This window comes from Alosa alosa, chromosome 16, assembly GCF_017589495.1.
Source record: "Alosa alosa isolate M-15738 ecotype Scorff River chromosome 16, AALO_Geno_1.1, whole genome shotgun sequence".
NCBI classification, from domain to species: Eukaryota; Metazoa; Chordata; class Actinopteri; order Clupeiformes; family Clupeidae; genus Alosa; species Alosa alosa.
The window spans coordinates 28492663-28508678 of record NC_063204.1 but is presented as its reverse complement, the minus strand read 5'-3'; the positions used below and the strand labels follow the sequence as shown (position 1 = coordinate 28508678).

The 16016-nt window shown below is 42.1% G+C and overlaps 2 protein-coding genes across 2 annotated transcripts in view; both read left to right on the top strand.

The window, feature by feature from the left end:
- Window positions 1-3729, top strand: part of tmem108 (transmembrane protein 108) — a 43348-nt gene extending 39619 nt beyond the window's left edge. Inside the window, exons 4-5 of the mRNA XM_048265636.1 lie at window positions 429-583; window positions 1766-3729. Coding sequence (XP_048121593.1) covers window positions 429-583; window positions 1766-1882 — 272 coding nt within the window. The 3' untranslated portion in view covers window positions 1883-3729. The remainder of the gene's footprint in view (window positions 1-428; window positions 584-1765) is intronic.
- Window positions 3730-5738: 2009 nt separating this feature from the next.
- On the top strand, window positions 5739-14970 carry cdv3 (carnitine deficiency-associated gene expressed in ventricle 3). The gene is made up of 5 exons (XM_048265637.1): window positions 5739-6266; window positions 8234-8310; window positions 9095-9231; window positions 11964-12129; window positions 13282-14970. The coding sequence occupies exons 1-5, from the start codon at window positions 6024-6026 to the stop codon at window positions 13406-13408; spliced, it is 750 nt and encodes a 249-aa protein (XP_048121594.1). The 5' UTR covers window positions 5739-6023; the 3' UTR covers window positions 13409-14970.
- Window positions 14971-16016: the final 1046 nt, after the last annotated feature.

Genomic DNA, 16016 nt, shown 5'->3' with positions numbered 1-16016 from the left:
CCATGCTGCTCTGGGTGTATTTAAAAGACCAGAGCATCTGTCCCAATTATGGAAAGCCACAGGCACGTGTCATTCATCAGAACAACTGTTATGTTTACCTTGTCATCACAACTGGTGTGTCTGACATGAGTGTTCATCACTGTACATAGAACTGACTTGATTTCCCCATGCTAACTTTCATTTTTGTACTTACTTTTGGTTGTGCTACTATCCATTGGTGCTACTGCTACTGTATTATACAGATATAAGAGGAAAGCGCCAAGAACTGTGGTTGGAAAGGAACCAAATGCTATGCTAATCAACATAGCATCTCATTTCATGCTATATGCTAATCAACATAGCATCTCATGTCATGCTATATGTATTTTGCTATGTCCTTGCTGTTCACACATTAATCACGCCCCCCCTCGATCTCTCTCCCTCTGTAGCTGTCCTCCTGACAGTGTGCTGCATGAGGAGGAAGAAGAAGTCAGCCAATCAGGAGAACAACCTGAGCTACTGGAACAACGCCATCACCATGGACTACTTCAACCGGCACGCTGTGGAGCTCCCGAGAGAGATACAGTCCCTGGAGACTGCAGAGGTACGAGGGTCAGTGGCCACACTGTAGCAAGGAATGGAATGCTGTGTCATGGAATGGGAACTGCCCATGAAGGTTTTAGCGGTGTTGAGGATGTGTGACGGAGTGTGTGTTTGAGGACAAATAATTGTCTGTGATTGCTGTACCACTATTCATCTTTCAAAGATAAGATAATAAAATGTATATAAAGGCTTGGTGTTGTACAAACTGAAATTTAATTGAAACTCTCGTATAGAGTGTGACAAATTGTTCAGAAAAAAAGTTGAATGACAAAGTACCACTTTGTTGCCAGCTGAGTCATTTTTGTTTGATAAATAGGGACTCACAGTGTAACAGCGTGTGTAAATCAGTTTGTTTTGGTGTACCACCCCCACAATACACACCTCTCATCCGAACATCATTCCCTGTTGCAAAAGTTACTCAGAATTGCCCTGCCCCCTGGTGGTCAAATGTGCAACTGCCACAGACTCACCTCAGCAGCTCTCACTTGATCCAATATATTTAGAAATCTCTGCCACTTTATTTCTCCCATTTCAGCATGATTATTTATGCATTTTGTTCATCTTAATGTTTGCCAGCATCATTCCTCCCCTCTCACTCTCCCTGTTGTCGTTGTTCTCTCTCCATCCCTCCATCTCGTGTGGTGATGCAGAAAGAGGGTGATGCGGAGGGAGGATCATGTTTGGGCTGCTCCTGGTGACTAAAAGGTTTCCTGCCCCACCTTGGCTTTGTTTTCAGGTTACGTAGTGTTGTCCCCACTGCTTCCCCCCTTCCATATATGTGTGTCTGTTGTTCTTTACGCAGCTTTGTCGTCACCCCTCTCGCTGCACCGTGGTACTGTCCTCGCTCAGTGCTGAGTCATTCTCACTGCCCCCCATTCTATTCATTCTTAATGGTTCTGTCGAGATTTTCATTACTCTCGCTCTCTCTCTCTCTCTCTTTCTTTCTCTCTCTATATTAGCCTACTCTCTTTTTCACCATCCTAACTGTTAAATCTCTGTGTTGCCATAGTAATATCCTTCTCACTTCTCATAAATCCTGGTTTAGCAACCCCTCCCAATCTTCCCAGTTGTAGCTATTGGTCCCTGAGGGTAGCCGCTCCCCTTTGAGGTCTATAGCGGGCTAGTTTTGCTGGCAGGGTGGGGAGTCGATCAACGTTGACCTTTACCCGTCTGTGTGTTGCAGGAGCAGGAGACCTTCCTGCCGCCCAATGGAGACTACAGTGACAGTGGAGTGGTGTTGGTCAACCCCTTCTGCCAGGAGACACTCTTCATCCACAGAGACAAAGCCTCGGACATCTGAGAGACAGCAGGAGAATGAAGGCCATCAGCCATGTTGTGGCGTGATCAAAATAAGGAGTTGTGGGGTCTCAACTTGATTCCCTATCTGTGACTTTGCTTTTTTTTGTATGTGTTTAACCTCCCCTGTTCAAAGACTCCTCCTTTATATCCAAGAGAAAAAAACTAAGCGTACATGAAGTTTTAAGGATGAATGAACCACAAATACTATTTACTATGAGGGTGAGCCCACATATTTTTCTGATGTACATTTTCTACAGATGCTTAATTGTGATAAGGGTTTTTATGTCGTTTTTAAATAAAAGATGAGACTATGTGTGATTCTGTTCTATTTTCTGTGGCTTGGTGATGCAAGGAGATCTGCTTGTAGAGTACTTGTAAAGATGTTTCTGTGACCTTACCCAAAACTCTTAAGAAATAAAGCCTGTTGAACTTGAATTATGTCAATGAGGGGATACTGAACGATAGGGCTTTGGCTTATTAGATGCGCCCTAAGTAAATGTAGGCTACAAAGATGAAATGGAAGTCACCTTGGTGTATTTATTCAAACAGACGATTAAGGATGTGCGACTGTAATGTGGATGGAGCAGTCTTGGCAAACAAAACAACATGTACACTACACCCTAAACCGTATGTTTCAAGGACTGGCAGACCCAAAACCAAACGCTTTGCATGTAACTTTCCTGTATCTTAAAAGTGACTCAGTATCTAGCAGTGACACATTTTGCCAGGACTAGCCCATCTGCTCTTTCAGATTTCACGTTCTATTCCTAAGTTTGAGTGAATCCCCTGGTCTGTGAGCCCAAACTCTAATGCTATTAGGTGGAGAGGCCCCTCATCTGTCACCAGCTAAGGGGTACCAGATGACGTATCCTAAGTCCTTCTGTCCCGCTGTGTCAAACAGTGTGCTCTTGTGTGTGCGTGTGTCTCTCCAGCCGCATGTGTCTTGTTTCAGGTGTCTGTGTATCTGTGTGAGCGTGTGTCAGCTGATTAAACACACCATCAGTATCGGTTTAGGAAAGCAAGTACATGCTACAGTTACAGCAAATAACTTAAGACTGTCATTGGCAGTATGTTTCAGCTGTATGCCGTGAATGTTTAAGAACAACTTCAAATGATGTGTTGTAAATGTTGGTGAAAATCATAGTTTTAAAAGCTGATTTGCCTCAAATTGTTCCCATGTAGCAAGAAGCATTTTCAATGGCAAAACTTTTGTTGATTTTAATTTTAAAAATGTTTTTTTGTTGATTCATTTTGCAGTGCAGCTTAAAAGTCCCTAAATTATATTTTAGGCAATTTATTAAAGAAAATTAAGTGTATTTGCACATGTATGTACCTGTGTGCATGACAGTGTGCAAGTGTGTGTGTGTGTGTGTGTGTCTGTCTGTCTTTCTTCATGAATTGACAGGTCTCTATTGCCCAACTATGACGTTCATTTTTTTTTATGCGATGATGCATTAGGAATGCATTAAGAGTCTTCATAAAACATTCAAGTACTTAAAGCTTTGTTATCAAGATAATTATTTCTCATCACACATTCTGTTTGCTCAACATTTGCTGATTTAAACACTGCCTCAGTTATTGTTTGCCAGCGTGGTCTGTTCCTGATTTTATTTTATTTTATAGATATATTTTCAACTGTCTTTTATGTGTGATTCGTTAGACATGTGTTGGAGGTAAACAGCCAGGTTGATTGTATGCTGTGTCACCATGTATGGATGTTTTGCTGGAGTGGATTGCAAGGAAAGCAGCATCATATATAATTAGTCCAACATACCTTTATGTCCCTTGTTATGTATTGTAGCACACACTGTACTTTTTACTGCTGAGCAATAAAAAAGGAAAAATCTTTGTGAGCCTTATGTGATTTGTTTTGTGTGAGACAGGTAGAAGATGTTTGTGGTTTTCACACTACACTTTAGTTGTTTCGGGTAAGAGATACTTTCCCTTCCCTACTTTGCCTATTACGTCTGAGTTTTACTCTAAACTGTTGCTCTACAAGTATTTTTTTTTGATGGCATGAGCAGGTTCGGGCTACTAGCCTGCATAACACTTTCTTTTGTTATATAGTTGTCTTCTAGAATCTTCTGCTTCTCTCTGCTGAATGTGGCTGTATTGTTCCATTGACATGGGTGGCAGGGGTGGCCTGTCACTGGTCCCACTTACTCACAAGAAAAGGTTGAGTTGTGATAGTTTGTAGCTAGGCTACTTGATAAATCATGCAGTTTAACAGCAGATGTATAACTTCCCTGTGAATGGATGTATAATGCGTATTTCTTAATGGTCCTGTTGTAGGCCTAATATGCCACTCCAAGTTGAAGGGTTTCCTTGCTACAGAGAAACTCTTCGCATGATCCTGCTTGATGTTGTCTTGTCCATTTTAATTCCATTTTGTTGCTCATAACAATATGTGCCTAAAATGCAACTTCTACAGGCTTGATATAATGAAGATTTGATAATGAAGATGAAGGTACACACGCTATCAGACTTGACGCCCATAAAAGCCGAAAAATGATTTAGTTGTTTGCCTTTTCATGAATTAACAATTGAATGTAATTCCAAGGAATTAGTGCAAGCAAAGAAAGACAAAAATGAAAAGGTGAAATGTCAATCGAGAAGTGAGAAAAAGTGTGAAAGAGAAAAGTGAGAAATCCAGTTGAATGGAGACAGACAGAGAAATAACATTTTGTAGGTAGCCTACTATAGAAACATTATATAATTGGGAACATATATTGTTCTAGCTATAAAAATGGCAGAATCGTCCAGTGCATGACATTTCCATAAAGAGATAGGCTACACTCTTCACGATGATGGCACTAAGTTGTTAACAGACATTCACTAAGATATAAAACCCAGCAGTAGCCTAATATATCTAAAATAACACCTATTTGAAGTACCATTCATGATATGTTGTCAAATATTGAAGTTGTGGAAAGTTTACATCGCTTAACCTAGCCTATGTTTTCATCATCCCCCATGCCTGTTTCATTCGTCTGGCCAGGAAGGAAGAATGAAACAAAATGCATGTTCGACTTTTGCTGAAATAACTCCTGAACGGTTTTGTTCAGAGCTGAAAAATGCAACTGTATTTGACAGAGGATAGACGTAGCGCTAGTGACAAAATATAAGCTTTCAGTGTATGTCTTTAGGCTAAATTACATTGAATTAAAAAGTCTTTCATTCGCCCCGGTTCCCCCCTAACACCTGTGTTTGCCCTACTATTTTTTATGTCAAAATGGCTGCTGTGAAAAAAGTCTATTGAGAAAGAGCAGTTATTAAATATGCAAGGACTTTTATTTTTAAAAATACATGGAGAGAGACACAGAGAAAAATTCTGCAGTCAGTTAGTTAGAGCACGGACTTGATTGCCTTTTATGATGGCACAATGACCAATGTTAAATCTGTGGTAGAAATGTAGGCCTATTAGTTTTTCTTTCTTTCAATATCTCAAAAAGTAAATGAAAGACACAGGCAAAAAAAAAAATTGAAAATCTATGTGTCAAAATTTTAACCAAGTTCCTATTAAGTGGTTCAAGTCAAACTATACCCTGGAAGAGTAATAAGAAGAAGTAGAAAAAGCCACCGGATTACATTGCTTTGCATGCACTGTAATAATTTGAATATCATCGTGAAGAGATCTTTTTGTAAAGTAGGTCCATCTCCGAGGACTGGCAATGCAACAATCAGTTCATTGCCTAAAACAAATCTGTGATGAAAGATTTTAGGGGAAAAGTCTAGCCTACCAACATTGGTTAACAAATGTCCATAGATATATATACTGTCAGTATATAGCTATGTCAAGTTGATGCAGAGCCCGTCTCTCTGGTTGATGTTCATGTTGACCAGTGAGTAATCCTATCCGGGGTAGCATTAACTTCCGGTGTAATCATTCTGTGTCAAACAGCGCCTTGTCATACAGTTAGCTTCAGAGAATCTGGTTAGCTTGCTCGTGGCAGGCAGCCTCTTGACAAGCGGTAGTCAGTGAGCTAGCAAGCTAACTGCTATGGTTTGCTGAACACGTGAGACTGCAGAGTAACGTTAGAGTGGTGAAATACTTCCATCGAAGCTGAGGTTTTCACTGTCATCTCAGGCCACATTCTTGATAGAGTTTTTAAAGTAAGATTAGGTGTTACTTAATCACAAAAATGGCGGATGTGGCAACGACTGGTTCGGAGAAGAGTCTGGATGATTTCTTTGCCAAGCGGGATAAAAAGAAGAAGAAAGAAAAGGGCAAAGGGAAGGAGTCAGGAGCTGGGCCAGCACCGGCCTCGGCTTCGGCTTCGGCCTTGTCCTCGGCCTCGTCCTCGGCCTCGGCCTTGGTGAAAAAGCCGAAGAAGGAAAAGGAGAAGTCCACGAAAAATGAAAACCAAGACGCCCAAATAGAAAAGGTATGCAAGTCTTTTTGGTAGTTGTAACGAAGTATCTGACGTTAGTTTTGATCTCACCAGCTTTCTTTTATGACAAGATGGGATAATGTTGAATAACCGGGAAACTTACAGTGAATTTATTAGCTGGATGAATAGCTAGTTAGCCATCATGTCAATGATGAGGGTTGTGCGAACTTTGCAAGTTAACCGCTACGTAAGTTAATAGGCTGTTCCTTTCGAGTATATCAATACTAATGCTAATAGTTATTAGACAACAAATAGTATGGAGTCGGTTTAGCTTCGTCAGTCGATGTCACGATGGTTGTAGCTAAGCTGAAGCTTGTTCGCGTGTTTGTGAGCCAGCTAGCTAGCCAGCTAGGCACACGCACTAACGGTGCTTCTGCTAACGTTAGATCTAGTTTCTTACGATAACGTGAACATTTACGTCAGTCCCCGGCATATAGTTGATTGAGTGTTATTACAGCTGTCATCTGGCTTGATGGATACGGCGGTAAAAGCTACCATAGTCACTAACCTGGCCAAGGAAATAAGCTGTCGTGATTTGCTTCTACGTAGAATATTCACCCTATTAAAGTGGAAAAGTATTTGGTGCTAGTGATGTCAGTGAGCTAACATTAGCTAGAACTAGCTAGCTGGCTAACTAACGTTAACTGACTTCTCTGCCACCTCGTCATCCTTTCCAGTTCTGTCATGCTTAGCTGTAGCCTAGATTATTTTGGCTGACTAAATAGCTGACTATTCTAGTTCACAAAATAACTAAACTCGATTAATAGTTGTCAAAAGTGATGAATAAAAACGAAGAGGTGAATTGTTGCGATATATAATTGCCATAGGCCACTACCTGCAGACCATTCACGAATGTCAGACAGCTGTTAACAGGGGCCATCTTATTGCTGATATTCTGTGTAGCCATATGCTAATAGTTAATAATGAACAATGAGACCAACGTTGGAAATGTTGTTATATTCACATATGGCTTTTCGGCTGTACGTAGATTAAATATCCATTGAAATAGTCGAGCTAGAGTTAAATTAGCTAGCACCATTGTAAACCGGAGGTGAGCAATTTCGTAAGTCGTGACACCACCACCCATGAAATCGCTTTAGGTTAAACTACCCTTAAACTAGGTGGTAAGTCACCGGTGCATAATCATGTCCCCTTGTTATATTTGTGTGCACTCTTTATAGGTATTTGGGGTGGTGAATTAATGTTTTGTCATTGGTGCATTTAGCTATACAGAAACTTTTCCAATTGTTTCAAAATGTGTTCCGTTCCACCTCAAAAAAGAGAATCGAATCAAGGGGAAAAGGCCACATTTACCAGATAATCTGTCATATTATATCTTATATTTCAAAATTTGCGTGAGTCTGTCCACTTCGTCTGTGTGTAGGTGAGTGGATGTCCAGTGGAGATCAGTGAGAAGTCTTCTGTTGTACTTGAAGTAGCATTTTTGAAGCACAGATTATCTGGAATAAAATCTGCTCCCTTCATCATAAATTCAGCCAGGCACTTTTTTTATCCTCAGGAAGAGCCAAACACCCCCTTCCTCCTTTTCCCCCTCTGTCAATTAAGCTAATGAACACTGACCCCTGGGAACAGAATGTCCTGGCGTCTCCTTGCAAACCTGTTACGTGTGAGTCAGTCAGCCCCTCACATCTGGGCTCTGAGTGCAGGCTGGCTCAGTTGGTTGCAGTAGCAGAGAGTTCCTGAACAGCCTCGTTGGCACAGCAGTACCATGTGCTTTACCCAGATGGCTTTGTCTTCACCCCTAGGCTATGCACCTCTCCCAAGGTGCTTTTGTTTGGGAGTGTTTCCACTTTTGCATTTCATTAAAGAGCAGTGGTCGTAGTGCTACCTTCACCATTGGAGCGAGGATGGAGTCCAGTCTGGGCAGGCAGTGGATGTGTTTGGGGGTGTCGCAAACTGAGGTGGCCTTTTGCCTGACGTTTGGCTCTGTTTGCTCTCAGGAGGATGAGGAATGGAAGGAGTTTGAGCAGAAGGAAGTGGACTACTCTGGCCTCAGGCTGCAGGCCCTCCAGTTCAGGTAAGTGAAAAATGACTGCACATTTACACACCGCAGAGGGTCTTCCAGAGTCTTCCATCATCCAGCACAGCGTTCCTGAGGTGGCATCATGGGCTGTGTTCAGGCTGGCAGAGTCATGCCAGGATGAACTCAGGAGAGTGACTGACCACTCAGTAGTAAAAACACTTTAAGCGTAGGATGGGCATTGGAATGTCGCCAGCAGGGTATCATCCAGCATGTGAAAGATGCCGTCATGTGGCGGATGCCATGCTGCAAGGGTGTGTTCAGGATGGCACTGTGGGGGTATGCTCATGCCAGGGTGAATGGAAGATGACATTCAGGTGCCCAGGACAGCACAGATTAACAAAAAAACTGAACCTCGGCTGTCAGTATATCCAATAGTTAATTTTCAATTGGTAAGTCTGCTTTATCTGTCTATCCATTTAAACTTTGAACTCATTAAGAGCGGTATACATTCTGCCAAGCTATAATGACCCTATTGTGCAACCACAAAGAAGTGTATGGTCTTTGTTAAAAGCACGCGAGGGGCCAACTGAAACACAAACGTAGAGATTAGGGTAGTCAGCATTACTTGTTTGACTTGAATTGGATTGACTGAGGTCGTAGAGCACTGTACTCTGCTAAAGTCAAGGTCTTCTGGAGGTACACACACATTACAACATAAACACTTAAGTTAAGGGTTGTTTTCCGCTTTAAATGTTTTGTTCCAGACTTTTCTCTCATTCTCTTTTACACACACACATACACAAGCTCTAATATCACCATCTCTTTTTTTCTACCCCAGTGATGAGAGAGAGGAGGAGGAGTATGAGAAAGAGGAGGTGGGTGAGGATGGGGAGATCATCCTGGTGAGTGGAGACAAGATGTCTGGACCCTGGAACAAGTCAGGTGGTGGTCCCCCTCCTCCAGCTGCTCCTGTCGGTAAGAACAACATGCAGTATCTATCTCTCTCAAATTTAAATTCAAAGAGTGTCATTGGCTTGACTGTAAAGTTACAATATTACCAAAGCAATATGATGCGCATATAACATCACATAAAAAAAAAAAGAGTCAAAGAGAAGAGTGAAAAAATCCGTCAAAGAGAAGGGTTTTCAGTCATTTGGAGTCCTACTTATCATGATTCAGTGTGAAGGCATCTGGTGTTCCAATACTTCCGGTACTAGAATTTAACTTAAATTCAGATTTTTGGTAAAGCGCACTGAAAATGCAATGGATCGGCCTTTGTGTTTAAGGAATCCATTGCCAGTGCTGCTTCAGCACATTGTGCAGAGTTTAAAATATTCAGGCATTCTCCGTTGGATCTCTGGTGTGGGCTGTATGGCTGTGAGGAAAAAGTCAATACACTTGGGAACTTGTAGATGCGTCACCTACCAATGACATGAGAGGAACGCAGCCCTCGCTCTCAACCTAGCTAATGGTACTGGCCAATCAGAGGCATAACAGGGCGGGTCTTGGCAATTAGGGCTGCACGATTTGGGAAAAATATGCAATTGCGATTTTTCTGACGGGTATTATGATTGCGATGCGATACTCTCTGATTGACATCCTATGTAGCACAGCCAACATGCTATGCATATGTCATGCTAGTATTGTCAGCTCTATGGAGAGTAGATTTATGAAACCTAGGTGACATGGCGTGGGCTGTGCATTGTTCTGATATCCCTTTATTCCAACGTCGTAGTAGTTCCAAAACACCACCGTCCTGTTTGTCCGATCATACAGTAGGCCTATAGGCAAGCCTCTTACTTGCTACCTTCTACCTCATCTACCTACCTCATTTCGTTTCAGGCATATAGGCTAGCTAATGATTTGTTTCTCTGTAGGCTAGGCTATAGTTTGACTGACTTCATGCCCACATGTAAGTAGTCTATAGGCTACTTGTTGCTTTTATTTGCCATCAAAAATAAGGCCCGTTATTAACCTACTGATTAGAGCTGCAGCTATCGATTCTTTTTGGAATTACGTATTCTAGCGATTATTTCATTGATTAATCGAGTAATGGATTAAAAAAATATTTTGCGTTAAGTGTAATTTATTAATATGCACAACAAATGTCGCAAATGACGCAAATCACTGTACGCAATTGGATAACATCATATCGACTTACGACATTAAGCTACAGCCGCTACAAATACCATATGTTCTAACTAGCTAATACATTAAATCAGCTATAATCAATGTTTACGTTCCTCGTGTCGGCTACGCTTGGTGAGCTGGTGTTAACAACTGGCTCAAATGTTGAATCATTGTTGACATGCTCTTGTGGTATGCCAGTTCTGCTTTGCACCTTGTTTTCTTTTCTAAGTTTGAAAATTATCCCAACTTTGGACATTCTCTGTCTTTTACGGTGTTGTGTGCGTCAGTAGTAACAGTCTGTGTGAAACAATAACCCCTGAGCTGAGCAGGCCACATAACGCAAGTAATAGGAATTAAATGAAGCTTTGAGGCAGAGAGTTTTCCTCGATTATTTTTTGTAATTGAATTATTCGAGTTACTTGAGTAATCGTTTCAGTCCTACTACTGATTTTATTTGGTGAAAATCGTGGCGTATGGGCAAGTTCATTGTCCACACTCATCTGTCATTTTTAACCATTCAACCTTATTTACCACATATGGGGAAAGTCACGAATGTTTGGCCGTATTTAAGGTAGCCTATATGACGGGATTCATTTATGGTTGTCAATTATAGCTACTGCCAGCTGTGTTTGGCAAATATAGGTGAGGCCAAAAAAAATGGGCAAAAAACTTTTGTCTCTGTTATAACTTGAAGAAGAATATTATCTTAATGAAAAAAAACACAAATGACTGAGGAGAGCACTTTATAATGAGGTAGTTCAAATTAAGTTGCAGCGCCTTGGGTGCGTAATATAGGAACATTCCCTACAATTATTTTTACACAATTGTCCTCCAGAGCTCAAAGCTCCATCAATCAGCATCAACGAAGTTAATCAAGCACTTAAACGTAACTTTAGTTCCAAATGAGAACCTTTCAAAAAAGAAGTCTGGCTATGTGAGTGGAGAATGCGATAGAGAGTGTGGGAAGAATTTAAAACAAAGTTCACTGTGCTTTCTGTAATAAACATGCTTTTTCAATAGCACCATGGCTTTATTTCTTAATTCAGAGCTAAAAGCAGTCAGTCAGCCTTTGCATATAGAAATACAAATTTAAACAAGTGGCCAGGTTAAAGGTAGCCCAAAACAGGTCAGACTGAACGCCGAGGCTAAAGCCTATATAAGCTTATGGAAGCTTGTTTTAACAGGCTTTAATCAACAATATTGACAGGAAACCAACCTATGATAAATAGTGGAGTAAAATAATGCGACTGTGTTGTTTCCATTTTCTCTACATTGTTGCCCATTTTATTATCCCCCATACTGCATAGCCTAGACTTAACTGCATTGTATAGTATTTTGTATTATATTATTATACTCTACTACAGAAATGTTATGGTATTACTTAAATAAGGCATTACAGCAAACAGTCATCACTGACTGACTTTCTTGAATTTCCCCTGGGGATCAATAAAGTATCTATCTATCTATCTGTCTGTGTTTGTGATTTAAAAATATGCATGTGCACGAAGTGAATCTGATGGTGTATCTTTAAGGTGTGTTTGTGTATGTTTGACCTTGCCTTTGTTGTCCTCCTGTAGAAGAAGAGCCGGAGGTGCCGGAGTCGAAACCAACAGGTGTGTACCGGCCCCCGGGAGCCCGTCTCACCACCACCAAGAAAGGGCCCTCACAGGGGCCCCCAGAAATCTTCAGTGACACCCAGTTCCCTTCACTGCAGTCCTCTGCCAAGCATGTGGAGACTCGCAAGTAAGACCCACAGACACAACACACGTCACATGCTATTTGTTGGCCTGAGAAGTAACTTGTATAGATGTGAAGCCAGACATTTGTTCACAAGCACAGATACACTTGGTTGTGTCTAGATTGCTAGCTTCCCTTCCACCTTATTCTGACATCAGTGTTTCCCACAGAATTGAATTCTATTTGTGGTGGTAGGTTTGCAGAATTAACTTGAATGCAACGGTTGTTAGCAAATTGGCGCAGCATGGTGATGATGCTAACCAGATTTAAGCACAATTTGGTACAACCTGGACATTTTTGTGTGGTGGGCCGCCACAAATAAGTCAATGTATGGTAAACGCTGGACATTATAAATATAAATGGCAGGGTGCCCGTCTCTGCTTCAAATTGGTTAATACTCTCAACTTGAAACCTCTAGTGGATTTTCTTCGAGCCTAAGTGCAGTAAACAAATGTAGTCCACATGAATATTAAAGGGGAAATCCGGTGTAAAATGGATTTTGGATATGTTTAGCATGATCACGAGTTTGAACGTTCGTTGGGGAGCAAAAACGCTAATCTAATGCCTTGAGTCGTTTGCCGGTCAGCGCCATCTTGAAATTAAGTCACTACAGCACAGATCTTGCGGGTTTTTAACAGAAGATGGCGCCGACCGGCAAACGACTCAAGGTATTGTCTGCTGTATACAGTCCACCAACGTTCAAACTCGTTATCATGCTAAGCATATCTAAAATCCATTTTACACTGGATTACCCCTTTAATGCATTGGAATGAATATTCCCAAAGTCCTTTTAGGGAAGTCCCTCCACTCGGCGGCCATATACCAACGTTTTATGGGCACTCATCGGGCACAGTCTTTGGGTCGAACTGCGCGTGCGCAAGGCTTCACGACACCAAACTTGCTCCAGCGGCGAGATCACAACACATGATTGGCACGATGTCTTCACAACACACCATATGATTGGCTCAATGTATTCACATGTCGACGTTTTGCCGAGGAAGGAGTGGGATATGTTTAGAAAACGGCCATATTGGCGTGACAAACTAGCTCCATGCATTTCTATGGAGTATTTTTTGAGTGCTGTGTCTCCACATTAGAAAGTCTCTGATATTCCTCACTGTTCCCTAGCATGATTGTGAGTGTATTTGTCTGTTCCAGGGACCGAGAGATGGAGAAAACCTTTGAGGTGGTGAAGCACAAGACCCGTGCGAGGGAGGACGGTTCAGTGGCCTCTATGCAGCAGCTGCAGCTAGACAACCAGTACGCCGTCCTGGGGGACAAGTAAACCCCCTCCACACAGCCCACCACACGCCCCTTCCCTGCCCAACCTCAAGTGGTCCCGGCAGACCCTCCCAGAGGAAAGCACTAATGCCAACTGTGTGAGTGTGTGTGCGTGCGTGCGTGTGTGTGTTTGGTCAGCCGCCCCCTGGAATCACAGAGGTGCCACCACCACCACCAACTTTCAGACTGAACTGTCTTTTCCATCTCACACACATGCGTGCACACACACACACACACACACAGATGCAGTACGGTCATCTACAAGTAAAATAAACATGCATTTGTAGCCCCTGGTACATCACACACACACACACACACACACACACACATTTAAACATGCATACATTTATGAACCCATACACTCCCATACAAACCATACTCAAAAACCAACATAGACATGGTCAGCAAAAGCCCGGTCTTTATCAACTGCATTGACAAGGGCTGTGACAATAGGGAGTGACTGAACCTTTCCAAGGAAAGAAAGAAAAAAGAAAATCAAATGTATTTGACGGCGCACTCACACCTACATGAGTGACACCGGTGACAGTGGGGTTGAGTGACAGCTGTCAGGACGTATCACTCTAGTTCCGGCTCACATCAGCGGCTGTCGCACCCCGCAAACTTCAGTGAAGAGCGTACTCTAAAAAACTCAACAAGCGCAGTACTACACGAGAGAGGATGACTGTACGATTAAGGGGCTCTGTGATTTGGAAGAACTGCAGTTAAAATACAGTTATCAATGCTTTCACTCACTTTTTTGTTGTTGTTCGTTTGCTAAATCTGTTGAGCTCCTGGACCTAACCAGATATAGAATGTGTGTGTGTGTGTGTGTGTGTGTGTGTTTTTTTTTTTTTTTTTTTGTATGATGTGAGAGGTAAGATTTGGGGAATGGGAGGAGAGGTTGGGGGAGGAGACTACCTCAGTTGTGTATCTGTGGTTACCATGTTGACCAGGCCTTTTGATTTTAAAGGACAGTTGGAGTTTGGGTGGGGGGTGGACAACATTCACCCACCCCATCCTCTGACCAGAGAAAAGGACCACCTGTCGCTTTATCACGAGAGTGAGCCTTTGTATCACCTCTCCTCGGCTCAAGGTCTTCATGTGGAAATACTATTTGAAGTGGCCTTACTGTGTACAAATCAGCAGAATGGGAAGTGGTGGAGGAATGGATGGCTCACAGAAAAAAAGGACAAAAGAAAAAAAAAGAAAGAAAGAAAGAAAGAAAGAAAGAAAGAAAATGCTTATCAGCGTCCTCTGCAAAGACACTTTCTGCGCCCCCACCTTGCAGGCTGCCACTGGACTCTTGAGGCTTTTCCCACAAACCCTGAGCAGGAATGTAGAGCCGAGCTGTAGCGTGCCATCGAGAATCCCACCTAGACTGCCCTTGCCCCTTGCCCAACCCCTCCTCGACCCACCCTGGCCTACCCTCAGATCCCAGTCATACCACCTTCCTTCTGTCTCACTGGCCCCTTATCTCTGTTATCCTTTTTTTAAAAAAAAAAATGAAAATTGACGTAAGATTGACATAAAAAAAAAGAATCATAATTAAAGCTTGTCCTTTTCGTATCCCATATCATTCCTTAATTTGTTGACTGTTGTAAACTGCACAAATTTTTCTCAGTTTACTTTCTTTGCACTGTGTTTTTCTTTTGCCTTCATAGTCCTCTGAATTGTCACAATGCAAGGGTTGTTTTCTGCTGACCTGCTGGGTCCCAAATAGCATTAGAGGAGACTGTCTGGTTTATTGAAACAATCGGCTGGCACCATGTCTATCCCACTATGCAGAACTAGCAGCTCTCTTTCTTTGAATGAGCAGAGGTGCCCTATCTGTCAAAGACAAGTTTGCTCCACACTCATGTCACAATATGTCAGTAGGAAATCCTCAAAGTTATACATGGTGGAAGCCATTATCCTAGTCTTTCAGATATCTGTGTGCTTTTGCTAAACCTCACTTGGAATTGCCATGAATAACTTGTCATTAACAATGCCAACTTAACGCATTATTTGAGGGCTTTTCAGCGTATGGTTTGCAAGGCGCCTCCCCTGAGAGGACCCAGAGATTTGCCTGTGGTTAAAGTAAAGGCTTTTGTATTTTCTAGCGCTTGTGTGGAATCGTGATGACCTGACAAAAAAAAAAGAAATGGCTCAACTGTTGTCCGCCGCATGGAATGCACATGGTTGGTCGTGGAGGTGAAATACAAACAAGACTTTTCTGGCACTCCCAGCAGAGCCATTAGACTTGAAACGGTTCACCTCAGCCTTCAGACAACAGCGTTGATGTACATTTCCCTGAAACTGCCTTTCAGCATGTTACAAGTACACTGCTCTTTCTGTGAGTTCCTCCTTGATTGTGGTTACATTTTCAAATCAATTTATCAAATTCAAAGGGAGATTGATAGAAAATTATAAATGATACTGTGCTGCATACTAGGAGCTGCTGCGTTACTTCTGGACTATGGACTGCCATCTTTATGGGCAAATGCCTGTTTCATTAAGTACACTATGTTCAGTAGTTGGTTAGATTTTGATAATATCTATTTGAAGCAGGTCTCCAGTGCTTCTTTGCTTTGCTCTGCAGGAACCATGCACTTCCATTGTCTGAGATTATTTTC